At 58.9% G+C, this 14,939-nt stretch overlaps 1 protein-coding gene across 1 annotated transcript in view; it reads right to left on the minus strand.

Annotated features, from left to right (window-relative positions):
• Positions 1-14,939, minus strand: part of GABRG3 (gamma-aminobutyric acid type A receptor subunit gamma3) — a gene marked incomplete at its 3' end in the record, with an annotated part of 60,493 nt that overhangs the window by 17,071 nt on the left and 28,483 nt on the right. The window contains exons 4-5 of the mRNA XM_039853452.1: positions 3,263-3,483; positions 2,570-2,652 (exon numbers count right to left, since the gene is read on the minus strand). Of these exons, the coding sequence (XP_039709386.1) occupies positions 2,570-2,652; positions 3,263-3,483 (304 nt within the window). The remainder of the gene's footprint in view (positions 1-2,569; positions 2,653-3,262; positions 3,484-14,939) is intronic.

Consider the following 14,939-nt stretch of genomic DNA (forward strand, 5'->3'; position numbering starts at 1 on the left):
GGTACTGAAGAAAAAGGGACCTTTTAATTTTTACTTCTTTATGAGAAGTCATAGCTGCCTTTTCCTGTAAAGTCATGGTTTATGGCACAAAACCCCAGTCCCCAACCGAGCGGGTGCTCGGTGAAAACGGACGCTGACCGGACACACGGCGCCGTGGGGCCTGCACAGCACCCGATAAGCCCCCAGGGGCCACCTCGCCCGCCAGGGGCCGGTCGTTCTGTCCACTTCCCTCTGTTGGCGAGGCCTCGCCCTGTGACGGCTGGGAAGGGACATCGCTGACAGTGTCCGCTGGGAGCCACGGAGCCGGCGCCGCAGGGTGACTCTGGGGCAGAGGCAGTGCGTGTGCCTGTGAGACGCCTTTCGGGGTCCCCTCGGGTCCGCGTCCCCTGCATCACCGTACACGGCGTGTTCCACCGTATTATCCACTCACGGGACGCACTCGGGGCGAGGTCACCTGCACTCAGACGCTGCTTGTAAAACCGCAGCCGAGGGCCCCGTTGCCCGCACTCCAGCTGGTGTCTCTAGCTCTGGCCCGGCTCAGCCAGGTTCGGTTCTCCACCCTTGGCCAGCTGTCACCATGGCCGCTCCAGCTCCGTCCCAGTGGGAGCCCTGGAGGCGGGGCCGCCTCCCATCCACTCCTGCCGTGGCCACGCGCCCTCCGCCCTGTGGCTTCCTAACGGGCTCGTCTCTGGCAGCGGCGTTAGGCTCCCAGAAAAAGGACCATGACAGAAGCTCCGTCCCCGGGGCCTTTGGGGCGGGGTCTTAGGGTCCGCTGCCGGACAACGCTCTTGAAGGGACTGTACTGACCATCAGCCTAGTCCGACCGACGCCTCCCAAAATGAGATGTGCCGGGGATGGCGCTGTCCTGGGCCGTGGGCTGTCACCATCCAGGTTTGCCATGCATGGCCACCTCCGGAGAAGGGACACTGAGACCCACTGTGAACGAGCACTCGGGGGCACACAGACCTGTCTGGACCAGCGAACAGCAGCACAGCCAAACGGGAAATAAAGCACGCGGACGAGCGGAAGGGCCGTTTGTCACCGACAGGCGGGGGGCCCTCCTGTCATGGACGGAGCTCCTGTCTTGGTCCCTTTTCTTGGACGAGTGGACTCAGGCTGTGTTCTTTCGTGACCGGCTTATGTCACTGAGCATAATGCCATCGAGGTTCACCCAGCCACAGCAGGTGTCAGACTGTTCCTCCTTTGTATGGCCGGTGACACTGCACCATGTGGGCGGGCCACGTTCCGTTACCCCGTCATCCGCTGACAGGTACCTGAGCTGCTTCTACAGGAAAGGGAGGAACCTCGTTAAAAAGATATTTCCTGCTGGGCTCTGGCTGTGGGAAGAACGGAAAACCAAAAAAAGTCCCCCCCCCCGAGAATTTAAAACCACAGCCCCAAATGCCAAAGACGTGGGGCTGACATTCACGCCACCTGTTGGCCGGAGACCCATGCCCGGCTTTGATTTAATGTGCTAGTCGGAGCAGAGCAAACCCTCTCGAAGAATCCGCCTTGGATTTAAGCCTCGAAGAGATCCCACGGGAAAACGTCCGGCCGCGTGAGCTCGAACATACAAATTTCTGAACGGAAAAGTAAACAAATGACAAAAAAACAGTGAAATGAAGCAAAGAGCCCCCATGACAGCGTCGGAATGTCCAGGAAATAAATGAGCAGACGATGGCACTGAACATTTGGTAAAGAAATAAGAGGCTGTCGACATTGTGTAGAAAATTAGAATAAAAAGCAACAAGATAGAACGTCTCATAACGAGGAATCATCCATGAAATTACGAACCCACTAGACGAGTTAACAGTGTGTCAGCGCATCGCAAGGGTCTACACGGCCAAACCGAGTTCGCCGAGAAAACTAACAAACAGCGAAGCGAATAAAAACACTAGAAAAAATTACAGACTCGCAAAAACACTAGACAAGTTGGACCATCCCGTAACTTTTAAAGTAATTATTAATAGAGAACCGTAGGCTCGAATTAATCTCCGGGCGAGTTTACGGGACATTCCCAGACGCTAGCCGTCTAGGAAACTGGATATTTCCTTTTAGACGCATCCCCGTTCTCATTAGTGACTTTAAGAATTTGTAAGTGGTTACTTGTTAGCTCTAATAACAAACATAAATAAAATATTAAAATACTGTGAAAAATTAATTCCCATAACTGTGCGACGAGAGGAAGCTAAATATGTTTCATAAAAATGTTTACCTTTCTATTTTGAAGACAAATGATCTTGCTCGAAGATGGTCTGAAACCGCAAATTATCACGAACGAGTCTGGTGCACTTGCAAAGACACACGACCGTCTCACTAGCCTGAGTGTTTGGTGAGCTGAGCGTCACCGTAAGGAACGGCCGAGCCGCACATGGCCTTATTAAGGCCACCACCTCATCACATGGGTCCTGCGGCATAGAATCCGCAGCGGAAACGCCCAGGCGGCCAACGCCGACCCGCCATCTGTCCCCTCCGGCCGTACAGTGACGCTCTCGTGGGCCGTGTGGCCCCGGGTGACCTCGGCACGGGCCGGACGCCCCCACAGCTGTCGGAGCCCAGCCATACTCACAGCTGGAGAAGGTCAGCGGGCAGGAGTGCTCGTCCATGGGGAAGTTGTGTAGCTGCAGCTGGCACTCGGCGTTGATGGTGAGCCTGCGGGAGAGCCGGGGGTCACTCCACGGCCGGCCGGCAAGGCCCGGCCAAGTGCCCGGCAGGGCGGGGCAGGCCCGTCACCGCGGTTCAGGGGGTGGCAGCGGGGGTGACCGCATGCGTGACTCGCTCTGGCCCGGGTCCCCCCCACCCCACCGTGGGTCACGTGGCCGCTTTCCTGCTGTGTGAGCTGGTGCAGCTTTGAGCCGCGGGCGAGGCCAGCGCCCCGCGGTGCTCGGGCGGCCGCTCGCTCCCTGAAGCCCAGCTTCTCTCTCTCAGCGGGGGGCAGCCAGCCCCGTTACGGGGCGCCCCCGTGCCCGTGCCCTTGTGGGCTCAGATGGGCTATGATTATGTCTGTTAATTACCACCCCAAGGCAGCTTTGTGTTCCCAGCCGAGTGGCCTCGTGGATTAAACAGACCGAGGACTGTTCTGACGCGGGATGCGTCACCATGCAGGTGGCCCTTCCTGTGGCACCAGGAGGGACTCCCCAGGCATCACGCTGCAGCACGGCGAGCGTGACAGGCCCGGGACTCAGCGGCGAGAACAGGCCCGCCCCCACGGCGACCTCAGGACCCCGACCGGACGCCGGTGCTCGAGCCGCCAGCCCCTTACCGTAGGGTGTAGAGGATCTTGCCGTCGCCCCAGATCCTGAGGAGCTGGTTGGGGGTGGTGACCCAGTGGGCCTCTGCGGTCTTGGAGTTGCGGAAGATGGTGTCCGGGACCCAGATCAAGCCCACCATGTTGCTGTTGAGAGTGAGCAGCTTCATCGTGCTGTTGAACCGCAGGCGGCTGTCCGTCCAGGTCTGGGCGAAAAACACGTCGATCTGATATTCCTGCAACACACGACGGGGGCCGTGAGCGTGTCCCGCAGCCTCTGCCCTCCGTGCCGGCTTCGGTCCTGCGTGTGCGCCCCGCGCCCCCCGCGCCCCCCGCGCCCCCCGCGCTTGCTCCACACGGCGAACGGCCAGCCAACGACGACCCATGTGACGAGTCGACACGGCGACAGCAAACGCTCTGCAAACCTCGCCTGCGACAGGCATGTTGCACGTGACGGGTCAGCCCTGGGCCCCCGCGCGTGACCCGTCATCTGTGAAATGGGGTGGGGGGGCAGGCAGGGCCCACCTGCCATGGGAAGAGAGACGCTCGGGCCTGGCCCGGACGAGCGAGCCGTCGGCTTCGCGGTCTGTGATGATTATTGTCATTTTCACTCAGGCGTCTCCTCGAACGATGCAGCCTCGATCGAAAGGAGATGGCAGCAGAGGGACAGGGGACTGTGGAGTGGACAGGCCACCCGAGCCCAGTGCCGACTCCGAGTGGACAGGCCACCCGAGCCTGGTGCCGACTCCGAGTGGACAGGCCACCCGAGCCCGGTGCCGACTCCGAGTGGACAGGCCACCCGAGCCCGGTGCCGACTCCGACACGAGGCTGACGGGCACAGGTCACAGGGACACGGGGCTGGCACTGGACCGTGCTGTGACCGCTGGATGCCAGGAGGGGGCTGCCCACGACACCTGAGGGACTGTCTCGTCTCGAGACTGGACAGCTGAGAGGCCCTCTCCCTCCGGATCGCTGCGGCTTTGCTGATTGTCACAGTTTCCCTCACATACTAGTAATAAAATGTGTCACTTCAGCGTGTGAGCCCAGTGATGCCCTACGGACCCCGCACTTGTCCTTCCCGCCGTTTCCAGCTAGAGAACCTTCCCGAGGCTGCTGGTTCGGCCGAGCGGACGCACCTTCTAAGGCGCGCATTCCTTCGTGGCCTCTGCCGACGACCCGGGCTCCGGAACCCGGGACGCCCAGCGCCCCGCTGCGCCAACCGCCGGCTCGCTCCGCCCCGCGTGGACCCCGAGTTCCGCTCGGGGAAGACGAGCAGCGCGCGAACGACGAGCGGGGGGGAGCCACGCACACCGGGCAGGACGCTGAGGGGCGTTGGCTGGGGTCCCAGCTGGGGAGGCCAAGGGTCGCGTCCCACACGGCAGAGCCACGTCCTGGCGTCCGAGGCCTGCACAGTGTCTGGGCAGCCGGGGACAGGTTACCTCGGAGCTTCCGGAGCTGTGTGACGTCTCGGCGGCCAGAGGGTCCAGCTCAGTCCCCTGCCGTGGGGACTCACGGGCTCTGTCACCTCCCCGCCTTCCAGTGTGAACTCACGTCTCACGACAGACTCTAAGCCTAGCTCCACAGAGACTGAGAGGAAGCGTGTGTGCACGTGTGTGCAGTGTGTGTGTGTGCGTATGAGTGTGCATGTGTATGCATGTGTGAGCGTGTGCATGCGAGTGCACGTGTGCACGTGAGTGTGCACGTGAGCATGCAGGCGTGTGTGCGCATGTCCGTGTGTGCGTGTGAGCACGCATGTGTGCGTGGATGCGTGTTTCATAAGTGTGCATCGTTCCCTGTCGTTTAACCTATGAACAGACATAAACGTGGGATTCAGGGCAGAAACCGCTGAAATAAGCCGGGGAAAGACAGACACTGTGACGTCACTTCCTGTGTGACGTCACCTCCATGTGGCTCTGGAAACGCCGGAGCAGAGCACAGACGGGCGGTGGCAGAGGGTTGGAGCGGGTGAAGGCTGGAGGGTCAAACGGCACAGACTCCTGGTTATCAGGTGACTGGGTCCTGGGGACAGTGCGCAGCCTGGTGACTGTAGTTACCAAGACCCTGGACTTAGAAGACGTGGAAGCAGCGGTCCCCAGGCTTTGTGGCTCCAGGGACCGGGGCTCCTGTGAGCATCTGACACCTGAGGGTCTGAGGTGGAGCCGAGGTGGTGATGCTGGCGCAGGGGAGCTTGGGAGCGGCTGCAGAAACAGACGAGGCTTCGCTCACCTGCCCGCCGCTCACCTGCTGTACGACCCGGTTCCTGACAGGCCACGGCCCGGCTCCGGTCCACTGCCCGGGGGTGGGGACCCCTGAGTCAAATGGTCTCACCCCGAGAAAACAGCTCTAACTGTGTGAGGCGGGGGATGGCACCAGACTGCTCACGCCGATCATTCACACATAAACCATCACACTGTCCACCTGAGACTCAGTTATGTGTCAATGATCTCAGCGAAACATTTTTTAAAAGAGATCAATCGTGGAAATAGACCATCCGCTGCTCGGGTGCCTTGGTGGGCGTCCCGCGGGCGTCTCACGACCCGTGGGCGTTCGGGGCCAGCCTGGCCTTTCGGCACGTCGCCATCGTTCCCATTTGAAATGAGACAGAAGCTCCCGCCACCCGGGAACCCGCGTGTGCCCCCTCGGCTGACGCCCATGGGTGGCGCCTGCCCCGTTTCGCAGCCAACGCCCGGGGGGCCTCCCTGGGGCCCGGCTCCGTTCCCGTTTTCTTGACGACGCCGGCCTCGGACCCGGACTCTCTCTGGGTGTCCGCGGCCGTCGGGACTCCCTGGGCCCCCAGTGTGTGGACGTCCCGGATGCTGGCCGTGGGCGCCGTCTCTGTGTCCCACGCCCGAGGTGCCAGCTCAGGGTCAGAGTTCCACTTTCTACCCCTGCAGAACCACTGGCGACGGCCACCATCATCGGGTGCGGAAAAGCGTCGTCCGCCCGACATCAGTCCATCTCCCCGTTGCTATGGAAACAGCCCCGACTCATTTCCCTTTGTCCCTCGTTCGGAAGCACTTGTGTTTGCTGCTGTCATGGAAACGGCCTGCGTCTGGGTCGCTATGGCAACAGCTCACGGAAAGTTGCGGCTCGCACCGTCGCCCCTCCCCCACCCGTGCGCCAGCACTTGGCCCGTATGGCGGCTGTGACACGGATGTCACGCAGGACACAGCCAGGGCCAGACAGCCTCCTCGGTCCCAGCCTGCCTCACACGCCTCGCACGCCACCACATGGCGTCAGCCTCACGGAGGCCCCAGCCCCCCCTCTTCTCTCCCGTCTCCCCTCCCCCAACATCTCATCCACACCCAGATCCCTTAGACGCACAGAGAGGACGGCGCTGAGCAGCCGTCGCTGCCCGCCGGAGGGCTGGCCGGCAGGCACAGGTCCGCGAGCGTTTAGTGGAGTTAAGTTAAACAGAGTCACAGTTTCAGCTCCGCCCTAAACAGACCCTTGTTTGTTTTTCAGTTTATCTGAACGGAGTTCAACAGTTTTGACAAAATTTAGACTATTACAAAAAGACAGGATATTTATTTTCCATGGAATGTTTTCCTTCAATAAGAAACTTCGGAAATGATCTGCGTGATTCAGGTTTTCATCTGGAAGGGAAACGGAAATGGGTGTTTTAACATAAGCCCATCTGCTGCCACGTGGATGGATTTCACCGAGATTCAATTATGGGGCAGGAAGCATAGGAGGCGATGATTTTAATAATCGATGTTGACCACAGAAGGCGAGGCTGAGCTAATGTGTCATCCGGGCAGGGCACAGAGCTTGACGCACAAAGCATTAAGACTCCTAACGATCTACGATGAAGTTGAGATAACATAACATCCTGAGGGTCTACGTGATCCCGGAGGTTACGGGGAGGCCTGTACCCTGCAACCCGGAGCCGTCAATCAGGGCTCTGCTCGCGTAAGTGTGGGTTCGGTCCGCCTCAGAATAATCAAAACGGTCGGTCCTGGAAGCCTGTCAAGTATCTCGGGAATTTTAGTGCCAACGGCTTCTCAACGAATTTTGTACATGTTTCTAAAACACCTGTAAAATTCCTACATGTTCTATGTATTCTATATAGGTGAAGACTTTTCTGTAATTACAGTGTTAAGGTAAGTGAACACAGGTTGTCATCAGGGCATCTCTCTCTCTCCCCTCTATCAGTAACTTAAAGTTGTTTGAAACGATCAACTTCAAATTTTTCAAAGGTCTTTCCAAAAAGAAAATATTGCCATATTTGACCAAATTAGAGACCTAAGTAGATAGCCTTCGATCCAGGGCATCACTGGAGATAAATGCACAAGACAGATCGTTTCCAAGACAACCAGGAAATGAAGTTCTTGTTAGCGGCATGTCAGCTCCATAAACAGAAGCGGTTGTAGAGATCACACACGCACACACAGACACACACGTGTGCGCAAATACACACACAGACACACACGTGTGCGCAAATACACACACAGACACACACGTGTGCGCAAATACACACAGATGAGACACACGCAGTGGCGCAAATACACACACACATACACATTACGCACACACACACACACACACACACGCAGACACGGACTCGTCATTCACGGCCAAGCCCACGAAGGCACGGAAGAGGTTGTTCCTTCAATATTCTGCTACGTCAGTATTTCATTTCTCTATAGACGAACTTTCCTTCTGTTACTGAAAAACTATTTGGAAAGTGGAAGAATTCATATAAAAAGAGCGTGTTCGTCAAGGCCACGAGAAGATGACACGAAGCGACGAGCCCGTCAGCAAGGCCAGCTCACCTTTCGCTGTATTAGAAAACATATTGTTTACCAAGAACATTGCCCGGTTTGAAGCCTTCGGAAGCATTTTTAACACGGCTGAGAAACGGTCAGCGATGGCGTACCGCTTCCCCTTCTCACTGACGGAAGGCGCGGAGCGGGCGTGGGCTGATGGCCAAAGTCGGCCGGCGAATGCTAACGCTTGGCTACGTGACAGAGAGGTTCTCGACATGGGACAGCTGCTCTCTCCTCCTTCCAAAAACCTAATGAAACGGGATCCGACCTGGGAGTTTTCATAAGGTCGCTGACGCTGAATTTCAGAAGAAAGTCCGTGAAAAACTGGTGAAGTCTGTTGATCAAGCCAAAGTCATGAAGATGGCAAACTGCTCCACATGGGAGGAAAGAACAGGTAGATGATTTCGCCGGAGAGAGTAAATATTTTTTAGTGTCACTGAAATGCACCGGACACTCATATTTGTCCGCATTTATGTGGAATTGGATGTTGACTAGGAGGAGGTAGCTGAAGAGTTGAATTAGCAGCTCATCTACACCTGTAAACACCCGAGACAGTCACCGGCTTCTGAGAGAGTCAGCCGTTCTGTAGTACGCATTCTGGGTGCCAGTCTACCGAAAGGTCAACTCCTGCCCTGAAGCCTGTCCCCACGCCTGCCGTCACTGTAACCTGCACCAGCTCCACGCACTTTGTCCCTCCTCTTGACTGTCGTGACCCCGAACCTGCGCTTGAACGTTTGCACGTCCAAACGCGCGGTGGCCTCAGACGCGGCCTTCCTGACGCTGCCTCGACAACACTATTTTTACTGATGACTTATCGTCTTTTTCTGCAAGCATTTCCCACGTGACGGCCTAACCGGACCTTTATTCTATCCTTAACATAATGAATCACCCGACAGAGGTGACAGGTGGCGGATCAGCGCACTCCAGAGGCAGAATTCAAGTAGTCCCAGTTATCTGCAGAAAGAAGTCATTCGAATTCTCAATTTCAAGAGATCTACTCGTTAAACAGTGTGAATTTCCGTCCAGGGGCTGGCTCTGGATTCTGAGACCAATAAAGGAAAAGTCAAAGCTGTTTATTGACAGACTGTACAATCCGATTTACTGTTCTTCCTTTTCTAAAAAGAATTTGGGATTAAAATGGAATCTCCTCGGCTTCCAAGTGCTATTAAACGCGGGCTTTGCCGGTTCGAATGCTATCGCGTTGATCTTCTGGGGGTGGTACAGCTTTTTAAAATTTTGTGGGGGGGGGGAATTAACTCTTTTACCCTCCTAATAAATTTTCATTATACTCCTTCAGAATTCAATTATTTCTGTCTTTTTCTATCATTTCCTTTGTCGCAGTCCCTAAATCAGGGAGCGGCCGATTCTCTTACAACTGAAAATATTAAAGAGACAAAAATAAAATCATAGTGGCATTTTCCGCAGGGGACAGCGGGTGCTAAGATGGCCCACGCCACAGGGTGACCTGAAGGACCGGGAGGGACACAGACCGCCGGCCACACGCCGGAGCCCTCGGGTCCTGACTCCGGGGGACCTTTCGGGGTCCCCGGGGTGGGGCTGTGGGCTCCGTCGGCCCCGGGGGACCGGGGGGCAGGGGGGAATGGGGGTAGGAGGACTGGGGGGACCGGGCAGCCCCCGAGACCCACATGCCTTCCATCTCCTGTCCCTCCGCTGCTAACTGCAGCCTCGGACCCTCAAACTAGAGTTGCAGTGCCAGTCCCGCTTAAATCAGCTCCACCTCCACCATTCCCCTCACTGTCTCACCCAGCCACTCCTGCCTCCCTTCCTTCAAGAAAGCAAGTGGGCTCAGAGCTGGCTGGGCGGGGAGGCGGGTAAACAGAAAATCGACACCCAGCCCACCACACCTCGAAGGCCTCGGACAAGTTTAGCGCTGTGACTGACTGCACTGCCTCGGCCCTGGGGAACGCCACCTGGAGGAGGACCTGGCCTCCTGGACTCACCAGAAGCAGACACAGGGAGAACTCGCCCCAACTCAGCACTGTCCTCTGCCGCAGCCCAGTGCCCAGGTGGATTACCAGCCCCCCATCACAGGAGGAGCCGTCCCCAGAGGAGAGCTCCCGTGCTGGAAGCAGTGACAGGCAGGACAGGTGACAGGCAGGTGACAGGCATAGCAGGTGACAGGCAGGTGACAGGCAGTGACAGGACAGGACAGGCAGGCACAGGGCAGGTGACAGGTAGGTGACGGGCAGGGACAGGCAGGGCGCCTGGGCCACAGCATCCCTAAGCCCCTGCTCGGTGCCACCCTGCTCCCCACCTGTGTCACCTACCCCAGGGTCGTCACCCTTAAAGCGCCTCCTGCCTGACAGCTGAGCCCGCAGCCCCGGGGCGGGTCCCACGGAGGGGACAGGGACGTCCCCACGGAGGGATTCTCGAACCCCAGACCCAGACGGCTCGGCCACTGGGCGCGGAGCTGAGAGGGACGGAGGCTCCAACCCACCCTGGGGGTCGGCGTGGGAGGGGGCCGCCCGGGCACCCTTAATAAAAGCCACCCTTTCCCTAAGGCCAGTCCTGGCCCTTTAGAAAAGCCAGTGCCCTGAGATTTGATGCATCCCGGACGCCCCCGTCGACATCGGTGCTGCCAGGAGCTCTGCGTCAGCTCAGCAGACGGCCACTGGCTGCCGCAGCATCCGGTGCGTCCGCGCGTGTCCAGTGGGGCGTGGTGAGGAGACCGCCCCACAGCGTGACCTTGGAGCCGTCCAGCACCAAAACCAGGGAGGCCGGCCAGGCTCTGGGACCGCGGGGCAAAAGCCACCGTCGAAGGCATTGGCCAGGTCCGCACAAAGCACCATCGGAGACGAGGAAACAATCACAGATTAAAAATGCAAGGCGCTGGGCAGTGCCGTTCACCACACGCAACGGACACGGGCCCCGCAGACCCAGGTTCTTTTACCCAGATGTGTGTCTCTGGGTCCAGTGGTCTGTCTGCCCGCCGGGCGGCGGGCTGCAGGCGGGGCTGTCCCCTCCTGCGGAGGCCAATTCTCACCCACGTGGACCTGCCCCACGCACGCGGCCCTGCCGAGGTCCCAGGAAGTCACCCGAGCTTCTTGGAGGTGCCCCGGGGTTCCCAGGAAGCAGAAGGCGCCGGGGCCGAGGCAGGGGGCGGGTGCAGGCAGCCCTGTCGTCAGTTTCTGCGAAGGCCGTGACGCTCCGAATCGGATGCCGATGGCGCGACTCCTCACTTAGGACTGTCCCCCGGGTGCGGTAGCTCTTCACAATGCGATTAGCCAGAAGTCCAAGAACATGAATTAGGGCCACCTTACAGCGTTAGGAGAATTTGGGTAACCGCCGTGGAAGCTCTGGGCAATGAAAATTCTCATATGAGAGCAATTTACGAAGGACTGATGACTCCCATTTCGTTCTGGAGACGTCTGAGAAGTTTCTTAGGTGACCTGTAAAACCCAGAGTATCGGGGCAGATGGGGAAGTCGTTCAAGTCAGGCAAAATTTTCATTAATGAGACACAGTTTCTGAAGAGCCTCGTGGACTTTTACATATTATGTAAACAATGCTCTAAGTTCACTATTAGGAGAATAAATATTTAAAATAAGCCTATCAAATTCAAGCGCGAGTTGTCACTTAAAAACACACAAATGTTTAGATACGCCGGGCTCAGAAATGCAGAGAGGCTCTTAGACCTTATGAAGCATTTTTATCTCTAAGGAGCATATGCTCTTTGTTCCATGAACCGATAGCTAACAAATATTCTTCTAAATTTCTAATTTTAGTGTGGTTGACTCTTGGGACTCCAAAACTCATGACAAATACAGAAGCATTTGAAGTGAAACGTCCGGGTCAGCATCGTGCGGGGGCGACGCTGGCTGCTCCCACAGCGTCTCGTGAATTAACCCCATGTTTGTCAAGCAGCCTCTAAATGGAGGGAATTTTCCTTGGTTGTCATGGAAAATAAAACCGCTTTAAGAGATGAAAAAATGCAGAAACCCCCAATTCCCTCGCAAACAAGGAAGAGAAGGGGGCACATGTAGCACCAAAAATTAAGACGTAGTCCCATCGCGTGTCCCTCGGGCGGCCGGGGCTGTGCTCTGTGTTTGTCGTCACCGACGAGGGACGGAAGGACGGGAAAGGCAAACCCATCCTCATCCAGACCCCGCAACCCCACGGCGCCGTTTCTCGTCTGCCCGGCCATCGCCCTCAGGTGACGTGAGTGTGAGGGCGGCACGCCACCCGCCAGGTCCCCTCCGCAGCACGGAGCGGGCGGGGGCTGGCAGACGGGCGGCAGCTTCGCCCCCCGGACGCTGGCCGTTCCGGAGGCCCACGCTGGCCACGCGGTCCCGCCAGCTGTGACCGGCGCTCATGCGGACAGCGAGGGCGAGTTTTGTTCCTGCTTCGTCCTGAACCACGAGTCCTGCCATGTCCGAGGCCTCGCCTCTAATCAGAAGCAAAAACAACAGGAAAAGAAGAGGCAGGCTGGCCGGGTCTCACGCGTCGGGGCCGCAGTCACGGAATGCCACCGAAAGGGCGGCCTGCCCCACGCGGACATCCTCTACTTTGCTCTGGGGGCCGAGGGCCGAGGGCAGAGGGCGGTGGCAGCCTGGCCTGGCCTGGCCTGGCGGGTCCTGGTGCGGGAGCCTCCGGGATGGCAGACGGCCGCGTCTCGCTGGCCCCCACAAGGCCCCCATTGGCGCCCATGTGCAGAGACCCCGCTGTCTCGTGGAGGCCCCAGTCCTCCCAGACCCGGACGCCCCACCTTACGACCTAGAAACCCCATCTGCAGATACAGTCGCCTGTCGGTTGGGGCTTCAACACAGGCCTCGGGGGAGGGGACGCAGTGCGGTCCACGGCACACCCGTGGCAATCCGAGAATGTCGCCCAGACACCACCTCGTCCTCGGAAGGAAGGACCTCGCCCGCGCAGCTCTGGGAACTTCGGCTCCCCCACAGGAACAGCGGGGTTCCTGCCGAGCTCTTCACCCGGCGGGTGGCACATCTGAGTCTCCTGCGTCGCTGCCACAGGCCTCCAAGTGACCAGCCTCGCGGTCCGGAGCTGGGCGGGGGCCGCGCTCGTTTGCGAGCGGCCGACTCGCACTCGGCTCCGTGATCAGGGCGCGCTCAGCCTTGTCACCGCCACGCTGCCTTCCTGTTCATTTCCCAGACCCGATTTCCCGCGCGTATCGTGCACCGCCCTGAATTACGTCACTTTATAAACTCTTTTTCGACGGCGTAAAGAGATCGTTCGATCCGGCAATCGCCCCGTCCGGTCGGCTGGCGTGGACGCTCGTTTACGCCGAAATCTGTCGCACGAGCAGCACACGTCGGCTCCCGCTGGCCTCGCAGTTTTAACGGGAAGACGTGACAGAAAAACCAGGACGATCAGGAGCCCCTCACAGAGCGGGACCCCTTTCTCTGTCCCTTCGTAGCGATCACTGGCAAGGGGGGAGGGGGGAACGGCAGAGCAGCCTCCGGGCCGCCCCGCGAAACCGCCCCGCGGGCTCGGAACGTCCCGTCCCGTCTGACGAGGGGCTGAGCGGGTTGTCGCAGGAACGAGGCCAAAACCACGAGCCACGCGGATGAAAGGCATGTTGGGGATCGAGGGCCACCGGCCGCCCCCGGAACCGAGGGCAGGACGAGCCTGAGACCGGACGCCCGAGCCTTTCGGAAGCGGACGGCCGCTGTCCGGGAGACGCGGTGCTGAAGCCCCGTCACCGCCAACTGCCCGGGGCCCAGGCCCTCTGGGTAAAGCTGGCCCTCAGCACTTCCGCCCACCTGTCCCCCTCGACCCTTAAAACCCGCCTGAACCCCGGATCGGGGGTCCCAGCTTCCGAGCGTTAGCTTCCTGCTGTCCGCGGAGGCACCGCTCACGGTGACACAGCCGCCCGTCTCCACTGCCGCGCTCGGCTTCAGCGTCTGTGTCCCCCAGCCCGGGGAGGGGACCCCGAAACCACACGTGAGAGGGTCAGCCACGAGCATCTTAAGAAACTCTGAAATGACCATTTGATCAACAGCCACTTGTCTACCTCCTTTTATCCGTGTTTAAGTAAATAATGAAACGGGGGTTTGGGGGGGTTCTGTTCGCTTCCTGGTGGGTGTTGTGGTTTGAGCACCTCAAAGGGGCTGGTCAGCTCCCCGCAACGGGAAAACGTGGGCGCGGTTCTTGGGAGGAATGGTTTGGGGTGTTTTTTAGTTCGTTTACATTCATTGTGGTCTGACTCCCACGAATGACGGGCCCACTCGGGGTCCGGGAGGGCTGTGGCCGCCCCTCCAAGCGCACGCCCCGTGGAGGCCGCCGAGCGGGTTGGCCACCCACACCTGGCATGGAGCGGTGATGGGCAAGAAGGGTCTCAAATTGCTTTAGTGAAAAATAGAATAAAGCGAGCCCTTCACCTGCGACTTCCCACGACCTGAAACGTGCAGCCGCTCGGGGCCGGAGCCGAGACGCTCCGTGCAGCCTGAGACGGAGCCGGAGCCGAGCGGGGGCGGCCGCCGGGCGGTCCCTCCACCCCCGTCAACGCTGCCTGTTAATACAAGTAATTTGCAAAGAGCTGGCGCCCTGAGTCCTGACCCCCAGTTCTCCTCCTAAAAGAAAGCGCGGCCGGAGGCGGGCGGGGGGCACGGGAAGGGAGGGCGGTGGGCGGACGCTCCTCCACGGTCCTGGCTGCTCCCTGCTGAGCATTGTTCACCATTTCTCCTCGGAGCCGAGGTGGCGAACTGCATGTGAGCAAACGCCGGGACGGAGCGCCCAAACCAGGGGCCGGGGGAGGGCACCCCTAGGATGCGAAGCGTCCCTGCCAGTCTCCCCAAAACACAGAGGAAACCGGCCACTGCTCGAATGCCCGGCCCCTCGGAGAGCGTGGGGTGAACTGCAGACGATTTCGAAAGTCAAACCATGAGCCACGTCATTGTGAAGGGGAAGAAGAAGGCTTGGGGTGTCCGAGGAGACCCCCCCCCA

The sequence above is a fragment of the Pteropus medius genome, unplaced genomic scaffold (genome assembly GCF_902729225.1).
Source record: "Pteropus medius unplaced genomic scaffold, Ma_sr-lr_union100, whole genome shotgun sequence".
Taxonomy (NCBI): Eukaryota; Metazoa; Chordata; class Mammalia; order Chiroptera; family Pteropodidae; genus Pteropus; species Pteropus medius.